Raw genomic sequence first — 26,044 nt, forward strand, 5'->3', positions numbered from 1 at the left:
GTCTCCCAGCAGCCCACCTTCACTTACATTGTCATGGTCTGGTCACCCAAAATCAGAATCATCGGTCATTCGTAAACATAGCACATTCTTCTTTCTCCGTGATCTATACAGGCTGTCCACTTAGCCTGGAACACCATCCTTTTAATCCAACATCCTTGTAGTCATACACATTCTTTAAGACCCGGATCAAATGTTGCCACTTCTGCTCCAGGCTTTTTTTTTCTTTCTTGTGGGTTCTTTTATTGTTGATACTATGCTTCTTGTCTTATGAGGTTTTTTTTTTCTTTTTTCTTTTTTTTGTGTGTAATCTTTTCGTTCTTTTTAGATATACATGACAGTAGAGTGTATTTTGACATATTATACATACACAGAGTATAACTCATCCTAATTAAGATTCTATTCTTGTGGTTGAATATGACATGGAGTTATACTGGTCATGTATTCACATATGAACATAGGAAGGTTATGTCTGATTCTCTACTGTCTTTTGAATTCCCATCCCCTCCATTCCCTTCATTTTCCTTTGTCAATCCAATGAACTTCGACACTTCCCCTCCCTAGCCTCCCTTGTTGTGTCAGGGAGAACATTCAGCTTTTGTTCTTTTGGGATTGGCTTATTTCACTTAGCATGATAGTCTCCAGTTCCATCCATTTACTGGCAAATGCCATAATTTCATTCTTCTTTAAGGCTGAGTATTATTCCGTTGTGTATATATCCACATTTTCTCTATCCAGTCATCTGCTGAAGAGTACCTAGGTTGGTTCCATAGCTTAGCTATTGTAAATTGAACTGCTATAAACATGGATGTGGGTGTGTCACTGTAGACTGCTGATTTTAAGTCTTTCAGGTATAAACCAAGCAGTTGGATAGCTGGGTCGAATGGTGGTTCCATTCCAAGTTTTCTGAGGAATCTCCATACTGCTTTCCATAGTGGTTGCACCAATTTGCAGTCCCACCAGCAAATGTATGAGTTTACCCTTTCCCCACATCCTTGACAACATTTATTATTACTTGTATTCTTGACAATTATCATTCTGACTGGCTGCTCCAGGCTTCCTCCTTTGCCCATACTTTTGCCATAACTGATGTCACCTTGAGGACAGGGACCACATTTTGCTTATCTGAGTATCACCAGTACCTAGCATGATACTAAGCACATAGAAAGTGCTCATTGCATGTATTAGTGAAAGGATGAAAACAGGAGCAAGTAGGGAAGAGTATTAGTGTAGCAAATAGGAGGCAGGGAAAAAAGTGATCCCCTTGTTTGAACATATGTGGACACACTTTAAGTAAAAGGCTTCTTTGCATGAAATCCTATGAAAAAGCTGGTTAGACAAGTAAGGAAAGAAGATATACAAGTTTTTTCTTCCTTCAGTACATGATGAGAGACCTTCAGAGCCACTTCCAAGGAGCATAAGCAGTCATGTAATAATGATAATCAGGAAGGCTGTCCCAGCAGAGATATAAATTGCATATCAAGTCACAATTAAACTGCTTCTTGGCCTGAGGTTGTGGCTCAGTGGTAGAGCGCTTGCCTAGCATGTGTGAAGCACTGGGTTCAATCCTCAGCACCACATATAAATAAATAAATTTATGAAATAAAGGCCCATTAATAACTAAAAAATATTTTTTAAATAATGCTTCTCTAGGGCTGGGGTTGTGGCTCAGTGGTAGAGCTCTTACCTCGCATGTGTAAGGCACTGGGTTCAACCTTCAGCACTACATAAAAATAAATCACCAAATAAATACTTTGTGTCCATCTACAACTAAAAAAAAAAATCAAATGCTTATCTAGGCCAACCCCAAATGCTCAGGTTCCAAAGTTGCTCTTTCCTTTTTAGCTGTCTCACTTGAGAACTGGACAAGAGCTCTAGAAGTTTTTAAAAAGGGGGGGGGGACAGGCCTGTCTTCCAAGTCTTCCAAGGTTATTGAAATTGTTTAACCACGTCCTGGTTTAGGTTAAAGGATTCAGAAGACTGTGCTTGACAGCTCTGCTGCCTTCCTAGAATGGAGAGTACTAATAGAAAGCAGCTGTCCTTGTGTTTTTTTTTTAAACAATCTAATAGAATGAAACGATTTTCATACAGTTGGTGGTATATGGAATTTTAGGTTAGCCTCCAAGATTTTCACCCCCAGTAGGCATGAATGTGGGTGGACCTTTAAAAGGGATCTATGGGTCAAAGAGATTTAACCCTGAAGCCCATGCTGTCTTGTTGGCCTTGAAGGGACAAAATGTCAGGTTGTGGAGAGCCACCTGGCAGGCAGCCACTAGTAGCTGAGAGTAACCCTCAGTTAAACTGCCACCAAGAAACCAAGGACCTTGGTGCTTCGGTCTAATTTTGAAAAGAAGGAATTCTGCCAATAACTAGTTTGGAAGATGACCTTGAACCTCAGATAAGACTTTAGCCCTGGCTGACATACTGACTGCAGTCTGATGAGACCCTGAGCAGAGGACTCAGTTAAATCACACCTAGACTCTTGACTGGTGGAAGCTGAGATAATAAATTTGTGTTATTGCAAGAAACTAAATCCTTTATCACTTGTTATACAGCAAGAGAAAACTAAGAGTCCTACAAGTCCCACCTATAATTAAGAAAGAAGCCAAAAGTGGGGTAGCTTTGGAGTTATGTAAGCTGCAATATGGAACTGTGTACTCCATGATGGATCGTTTTTACACTATTACAAAATTCTTTTTTGATGCAGGGTACCAGGGATTGAACCCAGGAACACTTAACCAAGGAGCCACCTCCCAGCTCCCCATTTTTATGTTGAAACAGGGTCCCTCTAAAATGCTTAGGGATTTTCTAAATTTCTTAGGCTGGCTTTGAATTAGGGATCCTCCTGTCTCAGCCTCCTGAGCTACTACAAACACTTGTTTATGAAGAATATATGTTGCCATACTTTTAGGTGAGTTGTCAGCTGGACAGATGAGACCTTGCCAACACGTTAGAACATGTGAAAAGCCCTGAAAAGGCTCACCTTGTCTGAGATAGATTTTCCTGCCCTCAAAAGAATGTCTTAAATCCATTTCAAACTATGATTATACTCCATGCCTTTAACAAGGGGTGCATCTGCCAAGCAGCAGATGAAGAGCCCTGGAGTTGATAATAAGTGGAGGCAATTATCTTTTTCCTTGAAACTACTCAGCTAGCTCTACAGGAAGGGTCTGATGTCAGGACACCAATTTATTGAGGAATCTGGGATCCTCCTGGAATGAAAATACCAAAAGAGGGCTTAAATAACCACTAATTGTTGACTCAGCTAACCTCTAGTGGAGAGGAGTCTATGATCATACCTCTTTCCTCTTTTCCTTGCATGAGGTTGGCAGGAGGGCACCAGAGGTTCAGCCAGACCTTGAAATGCAGCCCTTGGACACTATAACAAGGAGAGCTGTTCTTCAGAGCACACAATGAGATCTAGAAGTTCCACTCCAGGAACCCACCAATAACCAGGATGGCTCCATTGTGAACAGTGACCCCACTGTTTTACAGAGTTCATTTGGTTGGGTAGAGTTTTCATATCAAGTTCCATTCAAGATACAACTATTTCCATGCAAAAATCAAGGCTTTGTGAGGGAGTAGGCATGATCAGCATTTTCTCAGCAGGGACCAAGAACAGCAGCCCTCTCAGTAGGCTCAAGGCCAAGTAGTTAGCTTTCAGTTTCTGTTTGATTATGTCCCTGAAAGCAGTTGTGAGTGCCCTCAAGGAGTATAGGTCTCTAGGGCAGTAACTTGAGGGGGGGTGGGTCAAATAAATGGCAGATAAAAGTTAGCAAAGCTTGTTAGAATAAATTCATCTGGTCTCATCTCAAGTTGATGAGGGTCTAAGGCTGTCTTCGGTGATTAACCTATGTTCTCCTGGTTGAAGCAGATATGGGATACCATTTCTCTTTGTAAATCTAAGTCCTGCTTTTAGGCAAGTAGAAGGAGGGCAGAGAACTTTCCTGATCTGCCTTTTGTGTGTTTGTTTTGGTACTAGGAATTGAACCCAGGGGTGCTTAACCACTGAGCCACATCCCCAGCCCTTTTTTGGATTTTATTTAGAGATAGGTTCTCACTGAGTTGCTTAGGGCCTCACTAAGTTGCTGAACCTGGCTTTGAACTCGTGATCCTACTGCCTCAGCTTCCCAGGGCTGCTGGGATTACAGGAATTCATCACAATCCTGGCTCTGCTTCTTTTTATTATCTTCATCACACAAAGCCTTCATATTTGATGATCATATTCTGGTCTCCCATAGTCCTTTCCATTGAAACTTTATTTTCAGAAACTTTCATATGTTAAAGTAGGATCCATAGCTATGGAGATGTTTGAGTTAGGAATTTTATAACAGGTTGGCAAAGGCAGAAGAAACATAGATTGTAATAAGCAGAAAACAGCAAATTGGAGCACAGTATCTCATATCTTATTGAATCAGTCTCTTAGTCCTGAGAATAGATCAGTTCAAAGAAATAGTCTTGTCTCATTTCAGGAAGTGAGCTCCCATCTATAGGGGCTGCGGTTGTAGCTCAGTGGTAGGCTCGCCTACTACGTGCGAGGCACTGAGTTCGATCCTCTGCACCACATAAAAACAAATAAACAAAGATATTGTGTCCATATACAACTAAAAAAATTAAGAATAAAGTTAGATCTCTATATAGTGCAAGCAAATGGGTGTTTAATAAGAGACATTCTCTGGAAACAAAAGAAAAACAGCTCAAAGTCCTCATCCCAGAGAAACAACTGCAACCACCACATCAGTAGCACCTTTTCCTCCATCTCTTCCTCCTTCTGCTCCTCCTTTTCTTCCTTCTTTGTGCCTTTTCTCCCTGCCCCCCAACACTTCTGTTTGAATGGTCTTAGCTTCTCCTCCAGCTCTGCTTTCCCTTCCTCCTCATTACACCTCCCCCGTCCAGTCCCCCAGTAACCCTGTAGAAGCTCAGGAAGACCCATCTCATGCCACCTCTAACACCTTAGATCCTGAGAGGGGCACTAAAATGCAAATAGTGTGGCCTAAAGGTTCTTTCTGCCATCCCTCTAGTGGCCTAAAGGCTTAATTGACATGGAGTCTGTCTTTTAATACCTTTAATACCTTTTAATCATACCCTATGATTAAAGGCTCTGTTCTTAAATTAAAAAAAAATAGAAATAAAAATAAATTTTAAAAGACTCTATTCTTGCCTTTAATCAACGTAATTAATATTTTACAATTAGCGTTGGGGATATAGTTTTGTGGTTTTGCCTAGCATGTGCAAAGCCCTGGATCTAATTCCCAGCACCACACACACACACACACACACACACACACACACACACACAAGGTATGTCGCACAAATCGTAAGTAAATAATAAGTAATAAGGCTAGGACTAAAATCCAGTTCTGTCTGATTTAAAAGGCTGTGACCTGGCCACTATACTCTTCTCCCTCTTCACTTAGTGACATCTGGTAAATATGAAATGCCCATTCACTCTTGCCCCAAAGAATGTGCACAGGCCTATTACAGGACCTGAAAATGGTGTAACTCACCAGGCCATTATCAGCCCCCAACATCTTTGCAGAGATATACTGATTATTTTAACAGTAAAGAGCCCTGCCATATATTTTTATGAGGGAACTTAAAGGAGATAGATATTCTCCAGGAACAGTTGGGTGTACCAGCGACTCAGAAGACTGAGGAGGGAGGAGCCATTGAGTCCAAGAGTTCAAGGCCAGCCTAGGCAACATAGTGATAACCCATCTCAAGAAAAAAGGAAAGGAAGGAAGGAAAGAGAAGAAGAGCAAAAATGAAGGGTCAGAATTTAGGGGCCCTTAGAATTGATTTCATAGCTTGAATTGTGTGTTGGGTGCCAAGAGCTCTGTCCCTAAACTCTCCATCAGTTCTCTATTGCAAGCACAGTATATCTGAGGTCTCTATTTTATGATTTGTGGTGGTTGCTCCAATCACTGCTCTTAGCAGTCATTAATACATCAGTTAGGGGAGGGGTTGAAAAATCTCCAAAGAAGAAAAAAAGCAAAAGGAGAAGTCAGGGAAGAGTGTGCTGGTGCAGTATGAGAATTTTACACAATTCCTTGGATTCTGTTGGACTTGACACACATTTCCTGTCCTCAGAATTCCAAAGACACTGAGGAGGGGAGACAGTGAAGGTCACTTCCAGCGAAGGCATGGGAGATAAAGCAGGATGAGAAATCAGTCTTCATGAATGTGCCCCTTTCCCTGGCTGAACTATCCATTCCCTTTGTGAGGGTAACTTGTAACTTTCTGGTTTCATCTTAAGACCTTTCAACCTACAGGGCAGGGACAGGGAGAAGCAATTTTAGCATCATCCCGTGGTTATGATAAATAGCCTTTGTTCTCCCAATTCTGGAGTAAAACAAATAGTCTCCAGATGAACTTCATCTTAATGGGGAAGGAAAGGGCAAATAAGGGTAATGCTGTTGTCCCCAAAGGGTACATGTCCACAGAAATAAAAATGCTTTCAAGAATCAGATCCCTGGACATTTTCAGTCAAGGAGATACCTGTGAGCCTGTAGGACCACAGATTTCCTTAGCCCTCAATCCCCTAGAAAGCTGTTTAGCTGGGCTGCCAGCTGCCTACCCGGAATGTTGGAAGAGTGATTCCCAAGGTTCTCTGGCCCAAAATCATAGGCATTGTCCTCCCATCCTGCCTCACCTAAAATAGCCACCCCTAGACTCATTCCCTTTAAACCAGACAACAAACTCAGAATATTAATCCCCAGGACCTCTCTCCTTAGCACCCAGAATATTTCTACACATCTACTATATGTTCAGGTCTGTTCCAGGTACTATGGAGGCAGTGACAAAACAAAATAGTTAACATTTACCAGACAATGAATATGTGCACACACTATTTAAAATATTTTCCCATAAATAACCTCATTTAATCCTCAGAGTATTCCAATGGGGTGTGTACTGCTTATTCTCACTCTCTTTCATTCTGTAGATGAGGAAGCTGAATGGCTAAGTAACTGCCAATGGTCATATGGCAAGTATATAGCATATTCAAGTTCAAAGTAGGCTTTCAACCTATGTAGGCAATTTGACTTCAGAGCCTATAAGTGTTACATAAAATAACATACTTCCTGACGATGAAGAAAAAGAATATACATGAAAACTATAAGAATAGTATCAAGGGCTGGGGATGTGGCTCAAGCGGTAGCGCGCTCGCCTGGCATGCGTGCGGCCTGGGTTCAATCCTCAGCACCACATACCAACAAAGATGTTGAGTCCACTGAAAACTAAAAAATAAATATTAAAATTTCTCTCTCTCTCTCTCCTCTCTCTCTCTCTCTCTCTCTCTCTCTCTCTCTCTCTTAAAAAAAAAAGAATAGTATCAAGAGTAGGAATCAGAAGGCCTGGGTTCTTATTCTCCCTGGGAAAAAGAGATGTAAATGACACAAGTGCCTTCTCTGTGCCTTGTTACACCATGAATACCATTCTAGGCCAGAGTCCTCAGGCTCTTCTTGGTCATTCGGGGTTTATAGGTGTTATCTGTTCTCTTTGTCCCCATATCTACCTCACCTATGCTGACCCTCAGTGCCCCAATGCAAATGGTCCATCCTGAGGTCTGCTAAAGAATAAGAGAAGATGAAAGTAAAGGGCAAAGGGCTGGGGATGTGGCTCAAGCGGTAATGCGCTCGCCTGGCATGCGTGCAGCCCGGGTTCGATCCTCAGCACCACATACAAACAAAGATGTTGTGTCCGCTGAAAACTAAAAAATAAATATTAAAATTCTCTCTCTCTCTCAAAAAAAAAAAAAAAAGAAAGAAAGAAAAGGGCAACAGCAAATGGGAGAACAAGAGATAGGAGGTGGCCTAGCCACAGGAGGGCTGGAGGGTGCTTTGTGGATGGCTCAATTTAAAGGCAGAAAGGACTAAAAGAGATCCCTTGGAGCAGGCCAAAGTAACCATGAAGAGGGGAGGCAGACCTCAGGATGGACCATTTGCACTGGAGCACTGAGGATCAGCATAGGTGAGGTAGGTATTGGGACAAAGGGAACAGATAACACCTATAAACCCCGAATGACCAAGAAGAGCCTGAGGACTCTGGCCTAGAATGGTATTCATGGTGCAACAAGGCACAGAGAAGGCATTTTCTTATTCACATTCCTTTTGCCCAGGGTCAAGTCTGCTCCCACACTTGATTCTTGTACCTCTTTGATCCAGGGCCTGAAGCAGAAGCCAGATGCTTCTGGAGCAATTTGACAGGCCAGAGAAGGAGACTTCAGAGTAAGGGACACCAGATAGTCATGGAGTGAAAAATGGCATGTCCCAGGGCTTGAGGCTAGACAGGACACCAGAAGGGCAGAAAAAAAAAAGGATCACTTGAAAGAGGGTCTAAAGCTGAGCCAGGCTAGAGGGCAGTTGGTGAGGTAAGAGAGAAAGGCTCAAAAAGACAAGGGCACAAAGGAGATTCCTGGTTCTCTCCTTCTGTACAGAAGCAGAGAGAACCCCAAGGGAAAGTGCTTTAAGCATTTTTGAGAGAGAGAGAGATAGAGAGAGAGAGAGAGAGAGAGAGAGAGAGAGAGAGAGAGAGAGAGAGAGAAGAGAAGAGAGAATTTTTAATTTTTAATATTTATTTTTCGGTTTTTCGGTGGACATAACATCTTTATTTTATTTTTCTGTGGTGCTGAGGATGAATCCAGCGCCCCGCACATGCCAGGCGAGCGCTTTACCGCTTGAGCCACATCCCCAGCCTTTTAAGCATTTTTATACTCATTCACTCACACAACTCACTTCTTTCCTAGGCAGGGAAAGAAATAAGGCTACCACTTTTAAGAAACAAATGGTGTGCCCAAAGCTCTTCCCACTAGGCAACACTACCTGAAGGGAAAAGAGAAATAAATGGCAAGAGAACCAAAATCTGCTGTGTTTCCCTAAACATCAGGCACAACAATCCCTTGTTGGAAGGCCCTAGGAAAAGAAAAAGCCACATTGGGAGTGGTGTCCCCATTGTCTTCACAGTATCTAGGAGGAGTGTTTAAATAAATATAGGAAGTGGCTGGCCCCTGCCCACTAGACACTGCTCTATTGTCCACTTGAGAGTGAAAGGGAAGCACACAGCAAGCATATGAGGAATAATTGAGATAATGCACATAAAGAAGCACTGTGCTGGTATAATTGAAGAGTTTTACAAATAGCATGGTTTTACAAACTACTATTACAAGCTGGGCATAGTGATGCACACCTGTAATCCCAGCAACTCGGGAGGCTAAGGCAAGAGGATCACAAGTTCAAGGCCAGCCTTAGCAACTTAGTAAGGCCTAAGCAACTTAGCAAGATTCTGTCTCAAAATAAAAAAATAAAAGAGGCTGGGGATGTTGCTCAGTGGTTAAGTACCCCTGGGTTTAATCCCCAGAACTAAAAAATAAAATAAAACAAAACTACTATTACAGCAGGAATACAATCATTTCTTGTCCTCCAGGGATTCTGATTTTTCAGTTGGAGTAGGTCCCAGCAACATGTACTATCCAGGGCTGGTGTTGTGACTCAGTGGTAAAGTGCTTGCCTAGCATGTGTAAGCCACTGGGTTTGATCCTTAGCACCACATAAAAATAAATAAATAAAATAGAAAAAAAATGTACTTTCCAGAAGCTCCCAGATGATTTTTGAGGCAAGGGATCCAGACAGCATGCTTTAAGGAAATCCTGCTGCAAAGCATGCTGGGTACTGGGCATGGCTAAAACAGAACTGCTGAATTGGGCAGCCATAATAAAAGCTGGAAAGCAGGGCAAGAATGGTGAAGGAAAAGCAATTTGAATGATATAGAGAAATGTGGCCACAAAGGTAGATATTTTAAAACATGTCTAAAATGTCAGCCTCCAATGAGGACTCTAGCAATTTTTGGAGAGTGCCACCCCCAGCTCTGTTATTAATCAGCTGTGAGGCCTTGGACACATCAAGGCCCTTTGCTGGCCTCTGTTTTCTCACCTAAGAACTAAGGGGGTGGTCTAGACTTGGAGCCTAGTGTTCCTTTGAGCCCAGGCACTCAGGATTCTAGTTCATCCTAGAAAATCCATATTTTGCAGAAGCTCACCATAAGGTCTAGCCCTCATTTTGAATATCTCTCTTATATGTTATAGTAGATAACTGAATTATATTGTTGGCCAGTAGGGGGCCAGACTTCAAAGCAGGGCCTTCAGAAGCCTGTCAATATGTTCAGAATAGTCTCCTACTTTCTGACTGTTTAGAAACCTAAGCTATTGCTTTTTCTATTTAAAAAATATAGAGTTACAGGAGTTTTGATTCAAATATCCCACTCATTCTTGCCTGCATTTCTAAAGAGATTTTTAAAATATCTTCTCAAATTGGGAGTTCATCTCTATCAGAAAATTATCATCCCAGAGAAAATCCTCCTTCCTCCAATTATGAATAAGCAAAATAAGCTATTTATGCATGAAATGGCTTTCAGTCATGAGCATTTGGCTTCTAGAGCCAGAGGGATGGAAGAAACAAATATTTCTCACATATAAAAGTAAAACTATGTCCTTAAAAAAACAGCATAGGGGGCTGGGGATATAGCTCAGTTGGTAGAGTGTTTGCTTTGCAGGCACAAGGCCCTGGATTCAATACCCAGCACTGATGATGATGATGATGATGATGATAATAATAATAATAATAATAATAATAATAATAATAATAATAATAATAATAATACAGCCATGGAGGTTTAGTGGGGATTTCCCTCCTCCTCTTCTGGAGACCACTCCAACCATCACAAATGAACAGTGAAATCATGTAGAGACATCTGTCCACATGCTTGATGGCAAGCTCAGTAAAGTAGGCCTTTCCCACTTCATCCACTGGTTCAAAATATGGATATGCAGATGTCCCTAGGCTCCCAGGATCCTTTCCTTTTCCCCAACCCTTATGGGTCTCGGAAGAATCATCCTTTGGCTTCCTTTACTCTGCATTTTCCCAGGATGGTTGGGTTTCTAGAAAAGGAAAATTTAGACGCAACAAGGACAAGAAAGTATCATGACCCTCAGTTTATAAAATGGGCTGATATTTGGTCCATAAAATTTACAGGGTAAGAAATAAATAAATACTTTGTTGATATAAAAATGCAACAAGATATTATCAATCCATAGTAACAATATTTTTCTGAAATACAATGCCTATTCTGTTGTTGAGCTTTTCTTATCCATATCTAGACTTTCCCATGTCTGTATCTTTCCCTTTTCTCATTTCTAGCCCTCATTTTGAATATCTCCTTTATATGTTATAGTAGATAACTGAATTATATTGTTATAACTTAGTGTTTAAATTGTTTCAAAAATTTTTGTTCAAAATTTTCAAATTAGATGAGGAAAATATTTTGTTTCTACTTTTAAAAATTCAAGTAAATTGTTTAACATATGAAAAACTGTGTTATTTTCCCTCCCATCGAGCCTTGGCCCCAGTAGTTGAAACTCTTCCTCCATCTATCAGGCTTGGAGTTTTTTAAGGACCATCATGTCAGATTAATGCAGATTCTGACAAGCTGGGTGGCCTTGAATAAGCCATATAATATCTTTATTCCTCATTTGCCTGACCTATAAAATAAACACAATAGAACATGTCTGGGAGATGGAGGGAGTGGGTACAATGAATGACATTAAGACTATGTTTTTCTGTAGTGCTTTCACTTCTCTGACCCAGCAGCTGCTTAGAAGATGTATCTTTGGCATAGAAAGAGAAATCTGGCAGACTGACCTTCTAAGGGAGAAGTATAACATAGTTGCAAAGTTGTTAGGCTATGGAGTTGGTCAAACCTAACTTTGAATCCTATCTATTGTTGATCACTCTTGTGTATGATCTTGGGCAAAATACTGGCCTATCCAAAAACCTAAATTTTCTTATCATTAAGTGGGGCTAAGTGTAGTGCCTTTATCAGAGGCTAACTATGAGTGCTTATTTATATAATAACTATTTATTGAGTATCTATTATGTGCTAAAAAGAGCTCAGAATAGTGCTCAAAAGAGAAAAGGGCCCTGCTATCAAGTTTGATGAACTAACTCATGAAATTCTTGGCATAAGGCATAATATGGTAATAGTCCATAGATGTTAGCTGTTGTTATTGTTCTCCCTTTTCCATAAGAAGATTGGCCTTCCTTGGGTTTAAGGACCTGGCCCAAAATACCAAGTTTTATTTATTTATTTTAAAGTATCTTTTTTAGATGTTGATGGATCTTTATTTTATTTATTTGCTTATATGTGGTGCTGAGAATCGAACCCGGGCCTCAAACATGCTAAGCAAGCACTCTACCACTAAGCCACAACTCCAGCCCCCAAAATACCAAGTTTTAATGCATCCTTAAAGTGGTGCCTGGGTCTTCCTGCCACACTACTGCTGGGTGACTGATGAGCAGGGCCTGACATTTGTGAGGACCTCCTGGTTTCCTCCTGCTTTACAGTTGAACCTCTCCAATTCAGGCACTCTCATTCCAAACTGAAGACAATTCTACCTACCAAAGCAAGGTAGCCTTAGATACCAGGTACAAACTCATATCATAAACCTTAAACATAGGGCTGTGGATGTTTTATTATTGTTGTTGCTGTTTGTTTTGTTTGTTGGTTGGTTGGTTGTTTGGTACCAGGGATTGAACCTAGGAACACTTTACCACTGAGCCACATCCCCACCCCTTTTTAAATCTTTTTTATCTTGAGGCAGTTTTGTCTCAATAAGTTTCTTAGAGCCTTGCTAAGGCTGGCTTTGAACCTATGACCTTCCTGCCTCAGCCTCTGGAATTACAGGTGGGTACCACCGTGCCCAGTGGCTGTGGACTTTTTAAAGAACGTCCATATCCCAATAACTCTGTGACATGGACAACTAAGGAAGTGGCATTATCATGATTATCATTTTTATTATCCCCATTTTACAGATGGGGAAACCAAAGTCCAACAAGGCACAGGGACAGATATCTAGTAATAAATAATGTAATATTTATTATAGTACTCTGACTCTGAAGTGACCTTTAAATAATTTCCCAAGGAAGATATTGTTTTTATGACCTTCAGAAGAACCATTTATACAATGACAATTACTATACTCACCACAATTCTCTGGCAATAACTGCTAGCATCTCTGAGATGTTTTATCTGCTGGACACTGCTACATTCTTTATTTCTCATGCATTATTTCATTTGAAACATACAATCCTAGAGAGTAGGTTCCATTTACTTTGTGTTTTATATATGACGAAACTGAAACTCAGAAGATTGAGTAACATGGGGCTGAGATTGTAGCTCAGCAGTAGAGCACTTGCCTACCATGTGTGAGGCAGTGGGTTTGATTCTCACCACTGTGTATAAATAAATAAATAAATGTCAATGGACAACTAAAAACATTTTAAAAGATACAAAAGAAGATTGGGTAACAGACTTAGGCCATAAAGCTAGGAAGTGGTAGTGTGTATACAAAGCAAGAACTATGCTCCACTAGATTATATACCTCTAAAGTTGAGTCCAATACGGAAGCCACTAGTCACACATGGCCATTTAAATTAATTTACATAAAATAAAATTATACTGAATTCTTCAGTCACACTAGTGCAAGTGCTCAATAGCTACATGTGGCTAAGAATATTATAATGTTCAGCATAGACAGAGATCATTTCCATCATCATAGAAACTTCTATTGGTCAGTGTTATTACAAACACTCTTAAGTTAGTCCTCCTCAGAATTTTGCTTTGGTAAAATGTTATTAGTTTAAGGCAGGATTTCTTAATCTCAGCACTAATGAGCTAGAAAATTCTTTGGCAGGGGCGGGGGTGCCAGTGCACGGTTAGATATTTAGCAGCACTCCTGGCCTTTACCCACTAGATGTCAGCAGCACATCTTGTCCCCAGTTTGGACAATCAAAAATGTCTCCAGACTGCCAAATGTCTTCTGGGGAGCAAAACTACCCTCTCACCCACTCTCAAGTGAGAACCTCTGGATAATAGTTACTATATATATGTGAACTAATCAAATGGAAAGTATTTTCACTAACTTAATTTGGCCTCTGAAAACACGCCAATTAGCTGACACTTGCTTTTTCTAGTGAATCATAAAGTTATAGCAATTTGTACTGAATGTGTGGCTTTAATGGCTATTAAAGATTTCATGAAAGAGTAAAATCATATAAAACAGCTGAACTAGAGTGAAGATGTCAAGAAGGGATTGATACAATGTATTCTATAATTAGTTTCTCAAATTTGCTATATGTTAACTATGCATAACTATGAAATTGTGAAGGAACATAAGAAATGCATTTGTTTAAAAAGCTAAGAGAATGTTAAAGTAGAAAATAAAATAAGAAAAGACAAGAGCAACCACATCACTTACTATATTTTGGCTACTAATTTCCAAAATAACAAACAACAAAAGATTGTGCTGTTTGAGAAATACATGAAAGAATTCCCCAAATGCTAAATGTAGCACAACCAAAAATGCACTTTCAAAGGATTTAAATAAAGCCAGTGTACAAAAACTAAATGTGCAAAGTGATTTACATGGCAATTGATTTCATTTAGTCATCTCACAATGCATATATACATCAAAATATCACATTGTTTACCATAAATATGTACAAATACCCATTTACCAATAAATAAATAAAATTTTAAAATTTAGCATTCCTATATGCTAAAATTTGGTTCCTGGTAAAATATACTTTTTCACATTTTTAGGATTTTCACAAGAAAATTAACCTTCCCTACAACAAATGGAACCCTCCTTAGTATGTTGCTTAACATCAAATGAAACCTGCAAGCATATCTTCAGAGAAATTTCCAAAAGCTTTAAAAACCATTTCTGCTTAAGTGAATTTTTATATAGACAAATATTTTGTAAATAGTCAAAAGTCAAAAGGTTGCCCAAGGGTCAGCCTTCCCCCAACCTCCCACATAGGGTAAGCCTGGCAGCCTGGGACAGTGCCCACCTCTGCCCCTGCTGTGTGTATCTGTCACTTCATCAGCACCCACCAATTCACCTATTGATCTCATGAATGGAAAGTGTGATGGGCAGATGCCATGGGGTTAATGTAGATTAGCAAAGTGAAGTACCCGGACTTGGCCTCTGGTCAGGGAATTGGAGTTAACAGCCGTTCCAAAATTAGGGGGAAATAGGGGTTATGGCTCAGTGGTAGGGTACTTGCCTAGTATGCACAAGACCCTAGGTTTGCAGTATCCCCAATACTGAAAAATAAATAAATATAAAGCTATGGAAATTTTTAAAAAACAGGAAAGAGGGCTGGGATTGTGGCTCAATGGTAAACCACTCGCCTAGCAAGGGCGGGACCCGGGTTCGATCCTCAGCACCACATAAAAATAAAAGCATTGTGTTGTGTCCATCTACACCTAAAAAAATATTTAAAAAAAAACAGGAAAGAAAGAAAGGAAACAAGAAGTCAGAGTGTTATAGGGATCTTTAATGAATACATTAAACACTTTTAATCACTAGAAGTTGAGTTTTGAGCTGGCAGGCTGAGAAACTGCAGCTACATGTTTCTGAGAGCCTAATTTTGCCTTCCCACACTGTAAGCTCATCTAGAACCAGACTTCTTGTTCATCTTTGCTCCCTGGATGCAACTAGGCATGAGCCAGGCTTCACATTCAAAATTCATTGTAGATGGGATGGGGGGATAGCTCTAATACTGTCAGTCACTGGAGGGATTCTGCAGGGTCTAGCATCTGGGTTCCAAGGCCAAGAATGTATGCATGACAGCTGGGTTTGGTGGCACACATCTGTAATCCAAGTGACTTGGGAGGCTCAGGCAGGAGGATTACAAATTCAAAGCCAGCCTCAGCTACTTAATGAGACCCCTGAGCAACTTAGAGAGACCCTGTCTCAAAATAAAAAAAATAAAATAAAAAGGGCTGGGGATGTGGCTCATTCAATCCCTGGTACTAAAATTAAAGAGAGAAAAAGAGAGAAAGTATGCTCATCCCCCTGAATACTGGCAACTAAGGCTCATATAAGTCAATATGTGTGACATATGAAAAAATGTTCAACGTGTTTGACAACCAGGGAAATGCAAATTAAAACTACAATGAGATCTCATCTTACTCTAGTTAGAATAGTAATCATCAAAAATACAAATAACAAATGCTGGTGAGGATGCAGGGGTGGGAGAGGAACATTTACACACTATTAGTGGAACTGAAAATTAGTAACACCACTATGGAAATCAGTATAGAGGTTCCTCAAAAGACTAAGTATGGAACCATCACATGCCCCAGCTTTACTACTTCTTGGTATTTATCCAAAAGAATTAAAGTCAGCATACCAAGCAGCATATGCATACCAATATTTATGGCAACACAATTCACAATAGCTAAGTTATAGAACCTGCATAGGTATGCAACAATAGATAAGTGCATTAATAAAATGTGGCGTAGATAAACAAAATGGAGTTTGACTCAGCCATAAAGAAGAACAAAATTATATCATTTGCTGGTAAATGGATGGAACTGAAGAACACCATGCCAAGTGAAATGAGTCAGACTTAAGGGTCAGGCTGTGCACAGTGGTGCATGCCTGTAATCCCAGTGGCTTGGGAGGCAGGATGATCACGAGTTCAAAGCCAGCCTTGGCAAAAAGCAAGGCCCTTGGGCTGGGGCTGGGGCTCAGTGGTAGAGAGCTTGCCTAGCATGTGTGAGGCACTGGGTTTGATTCTCAGAACCACATATAAATAAATGAATAAAATAAAGGTTCATCAACATCTAAAAAATATATTTTTTTAAAAGCAAGACCTTAAAGCAACTCAGTGAAACCCTGTCTCTAAATATATACAAAATAGGCCTGGAGATGTGGCTCAGTGGTTGAGTGCCCCTGAATTCAATCCCTGGTATCCAAAAAAAAAAAAAAGAGTCAAAGATCAAATGTTTTCACTCATATGGGGAAGCTAGAGAGAGAGGAAAAAAGGAGTAAAGAAAGGGGATCTTACAAAAGTAGAAGGGAGACCAATGGAGTAGAGGAAGAGGATTGAGAGGGAGGGAAGAAAGGAGGATATGGGAAAGTACTAGGGAACAAAATACACCAAAATTATGTGATATCCATACAAATACATAATGAATCTCACTTATATATAATTATAACACATTAATTAAAATAATAATAATAATAGAAGGGCAATCAGTAGACTAGAGCACACAGATCAGTGGGAGGAAGGAGAGATGGGAAAGGGAAGGTACTGGGAAATGAGATTAGTCAAATTTTATCATTCACATGTACAAATCCCACTATTATGTATAATTATAATGCAACAGTAAAACAATGTAAAAAAAGAAAGTCCTTTTGCTGTTGCTTCATCTCCTCTCTACTTCTGCTGTATGTTGTAACATAATCCAAGACTACAGCTATTTTTTCCTTTCCCTTAATAAGCATATTCAGTGATCCCTTCATAATTCTCCTGTTATCTAGTGTCATTTAGGTCTATGAAGATAATAACAAAACTTAATAATTAGTTATCTTGAGCAAAAGCTTTATCTACTATAACCATTAGATTAGAATAATTGTCAATGAGGCTCTTGGCAGAGTCAAGGCCCAGAAAGATCTAGATGGCTTCAAACATTCCCATTTCCACCACTGGCCAAGCATTTCAAACATCTCCAGATCATATAATAAATATATATCTATACACAAAATCTAGAATTCAATTGTGAGCTGGAGAGGAGACTGAACCAAACCTGTGTTACTGACCAGATTTCACTTACCAGGCCAACTGGGGTTCCTTGAAAGGGTGTAACCCTGCTGATACAGCCAAGCTATGATTCCAGGAAACCATGTGTGCAGGAGGTGTTAGGCAGATGGATGGTGGGAATGTGCCTAAGACTTACAAGGGAAGCAGTAAATGTTTGAATAGCACAATTTCCCTCCTAGGTATCCTCTCCCACTATCCCTGGAAGCCAGGAAAATCAGAGGACCCTAGTTCCATCTGCTCTTGTCCTTCTTTCATCCTCTTCTACTGAGCTTAGGCCTGCTTGTTCCATCTCTTACAAACTGCTGTTTCCTAGGCTGGCCATCCCTCAAGAAGGCAAGTTCCTCAATTGCACCTTGGTTCAATCATGAACATCCCTTCAACTAATGTTTGTGCCAGTTGCTGTGCTTGCTTGGCTCTAGGAGGGTAAAGGAAAAGTTCCTTCCAGAAGACTAGGCATCAAGCTAGCAATGGGAGTGCTTGGGAGTAATAATGTCACTTCCATTATAATTTTCCATTATAATGGCCATCATTATCCTTGCCCTCCAAAAGCATACAGGATCATCCTGTCATCTGTTGGTACCGTGAGTTATACACAGAGAACCCTGTAATTTCCACAGCATCCATCCAAGGCCATAGATTGAGACCACAACAACAAGGTGAAAACTTTGGAGAGAGAGGCTTTTTAAATAGTTGGCCAGGACATTTTTAAATGGGGGTCAGCAGAATTTCAAGAGTTCAGGCCTTCTTACCACCAGGAGAGTGGGAACACACTGTGGTAATGATCTTGAGAAAGAAGCAGAAAGGGACAGCAATCCCACACCTCCATCCCAAACCACTTCTCCCCACCCCCAGCACCTTAGATAAAGTGCCACTAAAAATCCCATGCAGGGCTGAGGATATAGCTCAGTTGCTTACCTGGCATGCACAAAGCCCTGGGTTGAATCCCCAGCACCACATTTAAAAAAGAAAGAAAGAAAGAAAGAAAGAAAGAAAGAAAGAAAGAAAGAAAGAAAGAAAGAAAGAAAGAAAGGAAGGAAGGAAGGAAGGAAGGAAGGAAGGAAGGAAGGAAGGAAGGAAGGAAGGAAGGAGAGAGAGAGAGAGAGAAAGAAAGAAAGAAAGAAAGAAAGAAAGAAAGAAAGAAAGAAAGAAAGAAAGAAAGAAAGAAAGAAAAGAAAAGAAAAACATGCAATTCCACTTTGGACCTGCAGGCCAGAGACTTCCAGTCCTTATCCATCCATAGTTTTTCTGTGAGGGAACAGAAAGAACTGCAAGACAAGGTGAACCCACGCAACCCTCAACTATTGGAGGTCTGTAATTGGTAAACTGCGTTTCTGGCTGAGATTGCAGGTTTTAATAGCTGAGAGAGAAGAGAGTTCTCTTCACCAGGGAAAATGGCAAACAATCATATTCACTTACATACTCACTAATTAACCATATAACTAAATCTATTTTGGTGATCTTATTGTTGGCACTGTTTGAAATATGCACATTTATGCACACACCCCATCCCAAAACAGCTCTATGGACACATACTGAGAAATACTGCCTGAAGACAATGTCCCATCAAATAACTGGAGACTGCACATAGTAGAGCTTGGAATATATTTAGAAAATTAAGACATCTCAGAAATTTAAGGTGATGATCTTGAATCCAAATTCTCTTTCTTTGCCTCTTGTCCTCAGCACCTCCTTCTTTTTTAAAACAATATTTATAGTTGTAGATGGACACAATACTTTTATTTATTTGTTTGTTTGTTTGTTTGTTTGTTTATTATGTGGTGCTGAGGATCAAACACAGTGCCTCACACGTGCTAAGCCAGTGCTTTACCACTGAGCCCACTCCCTTCTTTTGAAATTTCTTTTCAGCCATTTTGGCTGCTGACTTGTGCTAGGCTATGTTTCAGTATAACTGGAACTTATTATTTAATAGAATTATTACTGATAATGTTATTTTAATGATGTTACTTGTCAATGAAATTAGCTTTGTTAAAATCCAGGTTTGTGGGGTACTTTAAGTAAATGTTGGCTATGTTTTTTGACACTTGCAAGTTATAACTATATAGCTTTGCCCCAGACCCACTACGACACCTCACCCTGACCCCCACCCCGTCTCTTGTCTCTTTTCTTAGCCCATCACTTACATAGACACTGGCCTTTCGCAGTTCTCCAGTCTCAGACTCTCGATCCATTTCTTACAAATTCGGGCAAAACCAAAGCTGCAGGAAGAACACAAAAGTAACTTTACATCACAAGGCCAGGAATCACAATGCACACAACAGAAACCCTCCAGGAGCATCTAAGTATTTCCATATCTTTAGTGCATCTCCCCTCGTGTTTGCAAGTAATTTAATCAACGATTTCCGGGCTGCTTTGGGAAAATGCCTACCTTTCCATGCCGACCCCTCCTTCTCTGGGACTCGGGTAAGCCAGGTAGGGGTCTGGATGAGAAGGAAAGGAAGCCAGAAAGTCATAGAAGCCTCCTGGTGTCCAGACACCGGGACTGCCCTTTTTTGCCTCTGCCCGTGATTCAAAAAAGTTCTGAAGGCAAGCTAAAGGGGACCCCACCTCCGCACTTTCCCACACTCCCGCACTAGCACACCTGCACGAGCTCTCCGGGGGAGCTCACGGTGCCTGCCAGGCGGATGCACCCTGGCTGGACGCTGCCACTTAGGGCAGCGAAGGCGCCCACCCGGTAGGTTGCTCCTCCCTGCCCCTCAAGGCAAAAAAGCGCCCCGCTGGGGACAGGAGCGCTAAGGTGCCAGCCGGCACTCTACCACCCTCTGCTCTGTGGTGTCTAGTGGGAAAAGATCAGCTGTACCCACCACTTACTCTAAAATCTTCGGGCACCCATAAAAGCCGGACGTGGTACTTCTGATGTAGCCGCTGGACGGTTAAGCACTGTGCTCGCTGGCATGCCCTTGTCGACTGCCGTGTGGGGGCAGCTTTGCCCTCCAATCTCCCACGTGCTGCAAACCCTTGTCAGGCGGATGCAAAAAGTAACGAGATAAAGTTCCTTCTCAAGGTCTCTCTGTCTTCTAAACTAGATCCAGAAAGGGCTGAGATTGCTCCTTACATGGTTAGAAACTGTTAACGCCCCTTCTTCCTCTCCCTCCAACTCCCACTCAGCACAGCATCCCTCGTGCAAAATACCAGATGCTCTTTCACAGCCTTTCTAAATCCCTGCGGGGCTAACGAGTTTGAGGAATAATTTGAAGGAAAAGCCCTAAGGAGAGAGTACAAGTTTTTATCCAGGCAGGGAAAGACACTCAAGGGCTTTAGGAAGGAAATGTAAATATGTCACATTCTGGCATTTTAGACTGTGCAAGCTGGAAGGGAGAGGGAGCAGAGAGGAGAAGCCAGAGATTGAAACAGAATTTAAATGGCAGGGCTACATGTGTCCCCACCTCTATCTAAATGCTGTTTCTGAACCATCTAAAATGTTCTTGTTCAATTCTAAGAAAAATACTCCCTAAACCAGTCTAGGGCCACAAACTGAAAATGCAAGAACTTGCTTAAAGTTAACTATTAAATCTTTCCTGCCCTTGAAATGAAAGTGCCTACCAAAGATGGGATACATAGACACTGTGCACCCCAGTTATAACATGGCTTACATTGCATGGATTCACAGATATTGCAGATCAGAATGTATCTGCGGAAAATCAAAAGAAATGGGGGCCGGGGTGTGTGTGCAAAGGTGTGACCTATGGCTGCCTACCTCAGTTCAATATAGAGTGTCCCAGGTCTAGCATTTGAGATACCCAGATTTGCAATATTTTGATTTTTGAAATGTCAAGTGGGAATGTGAAAGCAAACCAAAGTAAATGCAGATGCAGGCTTTTGGCTTTTTACAATTACTTTGAGGAATCAAGAGTTTTAAAAGATCAAGATTTCTCCTGTGCATTCATGTGAGGAGGTCATTAAACACTGCCTGGCTAGGACTAATATCACAGCTTTTTTAAATCCAGCTTTCCCACATTAAAAAAAAAAGAAAGGAAGGAAGGAAGGAAGGAAGGAAGGAAGGAAGGAAGGAAGGAAGGAAGGAAGGAAGGAAGAAGAAATCCAGAGCTGGGGACCTTCAGGGTATATTGACCATTTTGGCAGTCTTAGAGAATAGATAGATGAGGATGGTAGGAATAATTCTATAAAATGAATTAAGAATTATGGAAAAGAATTAAGAGAATAAATCTGTAAAATGGCCCCACTGTGCTTACCCCCACATGCTATCTTTTGACCCCCCCACACACATACTTTCTTTGTCAAAAAAAAATTACCTGCACCCCTGCCTGGCAAATGGACAGGATATGTCACATTCCTCAGCAGACTACCTGCTATCTGCAAGGAAAGGCTGGCAGGAAATAACGTTGATAAGAGGAACCCAAGTTACTTTGAAGGGAGAGAATTTTGTGATCCTTTTCACAGACCAGATTCTGAAAGATAAGGATAATTCCTCCTAACCATAAAACCTGTAAAAAAAAAAAAAACGATTAAGAAGCTAATTGGAACCAGTCAGCATGGGCCAAAGTGACAGTTATCATGACAATGGGGACTTGAAAGTCTAATGTCATCTTATTGTCAGTCAAAAGTCAAAAGTTCCTGGGTGGAACTCTCTGAAAACTTCCGTGGGATCCTGAATTATACTGTAGTACAGGACAGGCACATTGTCTCTCTCCTCTCTGAAAGAATCCATTCTCTTCCTTGGAAGTGTCCCCCTTCCCCTTTTACTATCACTTTAATGAAGTAATTCATATTACTCTGAGTGACATGTCTGAACTCTTTCTGACTTGATCACAAGAATTAGGTTTGAAGAGGGGGTCGTCATGCTGCCTCAGTTTCCCAAAAGGCCCCAATTCTATTAACAGTAGTAGAGGGCACACTTTCTCTTTCAGTCTGAAATAGGCATCACTCTGCTTGTGGAATTTCATTGGGTAAATAGACTAGGCCCTCTGGAGCAAGATCAGTGCATGGGACCCTTTCTTCTTAACTCTGGGGAGGGAGAATGTGACTGAGCAAGGGCTAGATTCATATTATAGATGTTGTATCTGTGTCTAGAATTTCTAGCTAGAACTCCTCTCTTGCTAGACTTTGTGGTTAATTCTCCATTATTCATACATGGCTGTGGCTTACCACTTAGTGGATTTTTTTTTCTTTTTTTTTTAAATTATTTTATTGTTGGTTGTTCAAAACATTACATAGTTCTTAATATACCATATTTCACAGATTGATTCAAGTGGGTTATGAACTCCCATTCTTTCTTCCTTTTTTTGGGGGGGGTACCTGGGATTGAACCCGGGGCACATAACCACTGAGCAATCCAGGCCTTTTTAAAATTTGAGACAAGGTCTCACAAAGTTGCTTAGGGCCTCACTAAGCTGCTGAGACTGGCTTTGAACTTGCAATACCCCTGTCTCAGCCTCCCAAGCTGCTGTGGTTACAGGCGTGTGCCACTTGTGCCTGGCTGAATTTTCTGCAATTATGTTTTTAATCAAAGTACAACTTCTGGAATACTACCCAAGTTATAATGTCTGTGAGTGGTTAAGAAAGATTTTAATATTTGCCACAGAAGAAATTAATTAGGAAGGCAAATCTGTCATTCCCTTCCCACTCAAATAGAACACACTCAGAAAACCATGAGGTTTGGGTTTTTTGATTATGCACACTTCGTGATTATTTGCCCAACTCCTTCCTTCCATTGCTATAAACAATCAGGAGTAGAGGGTCCACAGAAAATGTATAATTTCCAGACTCTATTAATGGCTCCTTCGACTGAACTCTCATAGCACCTGTGTTCAGGACTCTTGAGTCACAGCTGGGTTCAAATCCTGACTCTGCATTGTGGCACTGTAGAAAAATGTCTTCTGTTCTTAGGAGATACGTGCTGAAATATTTAGAGGGGATACATAAGGATGTCTGCAATTTATGCTCAAATAGAAACATTTGGTGTGCATGTGTGTGTATACATATATATGGAGAGAGAAAAGACGGAGAGAAAATCCCTATAGATTTTAAGCAAACATAAAACATAATAGGTAGCAAGTCTAGCTTAAGCATACATGGGTCTTCATTATAGTATTCTTTCAACTTAACTGTAGTTTTTAAGTGTTATCAAAATCAAAAGTCACTGGGCTGGAGATACAGCTCAGTTGGTAAAGTGCTTGCCTCGCATGCACTAGGCCCTAGGTTCAATCCCTAGCACCACAAAAATAAATAAATAAATAAAAGTTGCAGGTGAAATCTAGCTCTATCTGCCCTTATCAGCTGTGCTATATTAAATGATTTACTCTTTGTAAATCTGAGTTGTCTTGACTAACACGGAGATATTAACAGAACCCATCCTAAAGGGTTGTTAGGAAGTTTAAATGAGGTAATAAGTGTGATATCCATACTATGGTGCCTGTCCATTAGGAAGACTTCAATAACTGATAGGAATTGCTACTATCATACCATTTTCACTTGACATTTGATTAAATGGTTCTCAAGGTGTTTCAAATGAACATATCTTACCTCCTTAACTTAGATTTTAAGCTTCCAGTGGTTAAGGCACATTTATTGCATCTGCCATAGTCCCTGGCACAGTGTAGAATTCTAGTCAACAGAATACCTTTTTGAGTGATTTTAAGATGATTTGGGGTGGGTCTGTGGTCATAACATTGGCTGGAATGATGACATGCCCCAAGTCAGTAATTATTTATGGCAGACTGCTAGAAGAAAATGTAACATAACATGGTGGGAAGAGATTACTTAAAATAATAAGAAATGAGAGCAAGTATAACAATATACTGTAATAAAAATTGTGTGAATGTTCTCTTTCTCAAATACCTTGTTGAACTGTACTGTGTTTTCAGACTATAGTTGACTGTGAATAATGGAAACTGATGGAAGCAAACCCACAGAGAAAGGGGGGGGGCTATTATATGGCTATTTGTTAACGGTAGTTCCCAGGCCAGACTACTTTTCTTCCTCCTTCTCCACCATCAGTCTTCAGAGTCATTGGCATCTCCTGTGTGGATACCTTACCTGGAGTTGGGGGGAGGGAACAACCAGGAAAGTCACCATCACGTAACACAGGCTTGTTCTTATGGTGGAAGAGAACAACCAGATTTGGAGGAAGTTTGTATTATACAGAATGTTTAAAATGTACTTTATTACCTTCAGGCCATATGTGCAATAACACAAACTTAGCTCCAGGTGTGGTCCTAGGGGATCCTCTTGACTCAGCAGAGATGAGGAAAGTTTGTAAATAGACATTGTGAGATGGTTTTAAACACATATAGCTACTCATCTGCTTGCATGCATGATTTGCCTGCATTTCAGATTTTCCCATTCGTAAGTGGAAACTGAAACTCAGATGGGGTCAGTGACATTGGTAATGAAGGTGCAAGGATGTGAAAGGCCCTTGCCAATTTCTTCCCGGATACCTTCATTTCCTTTCTCCTGACTGTGAGAAAACTCTGAAATAATTCCCTTCACTCTCCCCAGATCCCTGGCCTTAAAGAGCCTGGGGATGGAACAGGAAGAAGAATCAAATTTTCTTTTCTCTCACCTGCAGCCATGGCCAAAATAATGACCTCTAACCTGAAAATCACTGGTAAAAAGAAAGCACACACATTTATCATTCATACTTTACTCAGCCCAGAGCTCAGAGCAGTGAGGCTGCTGGGGCCCCACAACTGCTACGTTTGGGGTCAGATATCAGGACAGGCCGCACTTCCCCCCAGGCATCCCTATCCAAAGTCTAAACATACACCCTCTGCCCAACCATTCACTCAGAAGAAGGACTCAGCCAGGAGGCCACCCCACTAAAGGAGGAAGATTTGCTTGGCACAGTAAGTGGCATTTTTACCACCTAGTCAGGCAAAGAACTGTTCTGGCTTCCTTTCCCTGGCAGCTCAGAAAAGTGACCCCCTGAGTCTGGAGTCAGTGATTCACACTGGCCTATCTGAATTGCCCCCTGCTGTCATTTATTTTCCTTCCTTCCTTCCTCCCTCCCTCCCTTCTTTACTCCCTTCTTTCATTCCTTTATATCCTAGAAAAGGAGTTTGTGGTCCTTTCCCTAGGCCACTGGCATCCTGAGTTGAATGACTGATTGTTCTGTGGGACAAGCAGAAACATGTAGCCAGGGTAGCTGGCCTGTAAGTACTAAGAAAGGGGAAAAAATGATTGGAAAATTCTAGCAATACACGAAAGTATTAAATGATGAAACATGAAAGCCTATCTGTACTCTTCACCTCCCCCAAGTACATACCCTATTTCTTAGGTTCCTTCCAGAAAAAACAAGACTTGTATGTGTATACACACACACACACACACACACACACACACACACACATTATTTTTTTGCTATCTTGGTGATCCTTCACAGGCCAAGATGCGCCTCATAAGTT

At 40.8% G+C, this 26,044-nt stretch overlaps 1 protein-coding gene across 1 annotated transcript in view; it reads right to left on the reverse strand.

The window, feature by feature from the left end:
- KIAA1210 overlaps window positions 1-25,213 on the reverse strand; it is a gene marked incomplete at both ends in the record, with an annotated part of 70,215 nt that extends 45,002 nt beyond the window's left edge. The window contains 3 exons of the mRNA XM_081277741.1: window positions 20,263-20,370; window positions 20,493-20,638; window positions 25,204-25,213. Coding sequence (XP_081133867.1) covers window positions 20,263-20,370; window positions 20,493-20,638; window positions 25,204-25,213 — 264 coding nt within the window. The remainder of the gene's footprint in view (window positions 1-20,262; window positions 20,371-20,492; window positions 20,639-25,203) is intronic.
- Window positions 25,214-26,044: the final 831 nt, after the last annotated feature.

The sequence above is a fragment of the Spermophilus citellus genome (genome assembly GCF_964194105.1).
Source record: "Spermophilus citellus genome assembly, chromosome: X".
Taxonomy (NCBI): Eukaryota; Metazoa; Chordata; class Mammalia; order Rodentia; family Sciuridae; genus Spermophilus; species Spermophilus citellus.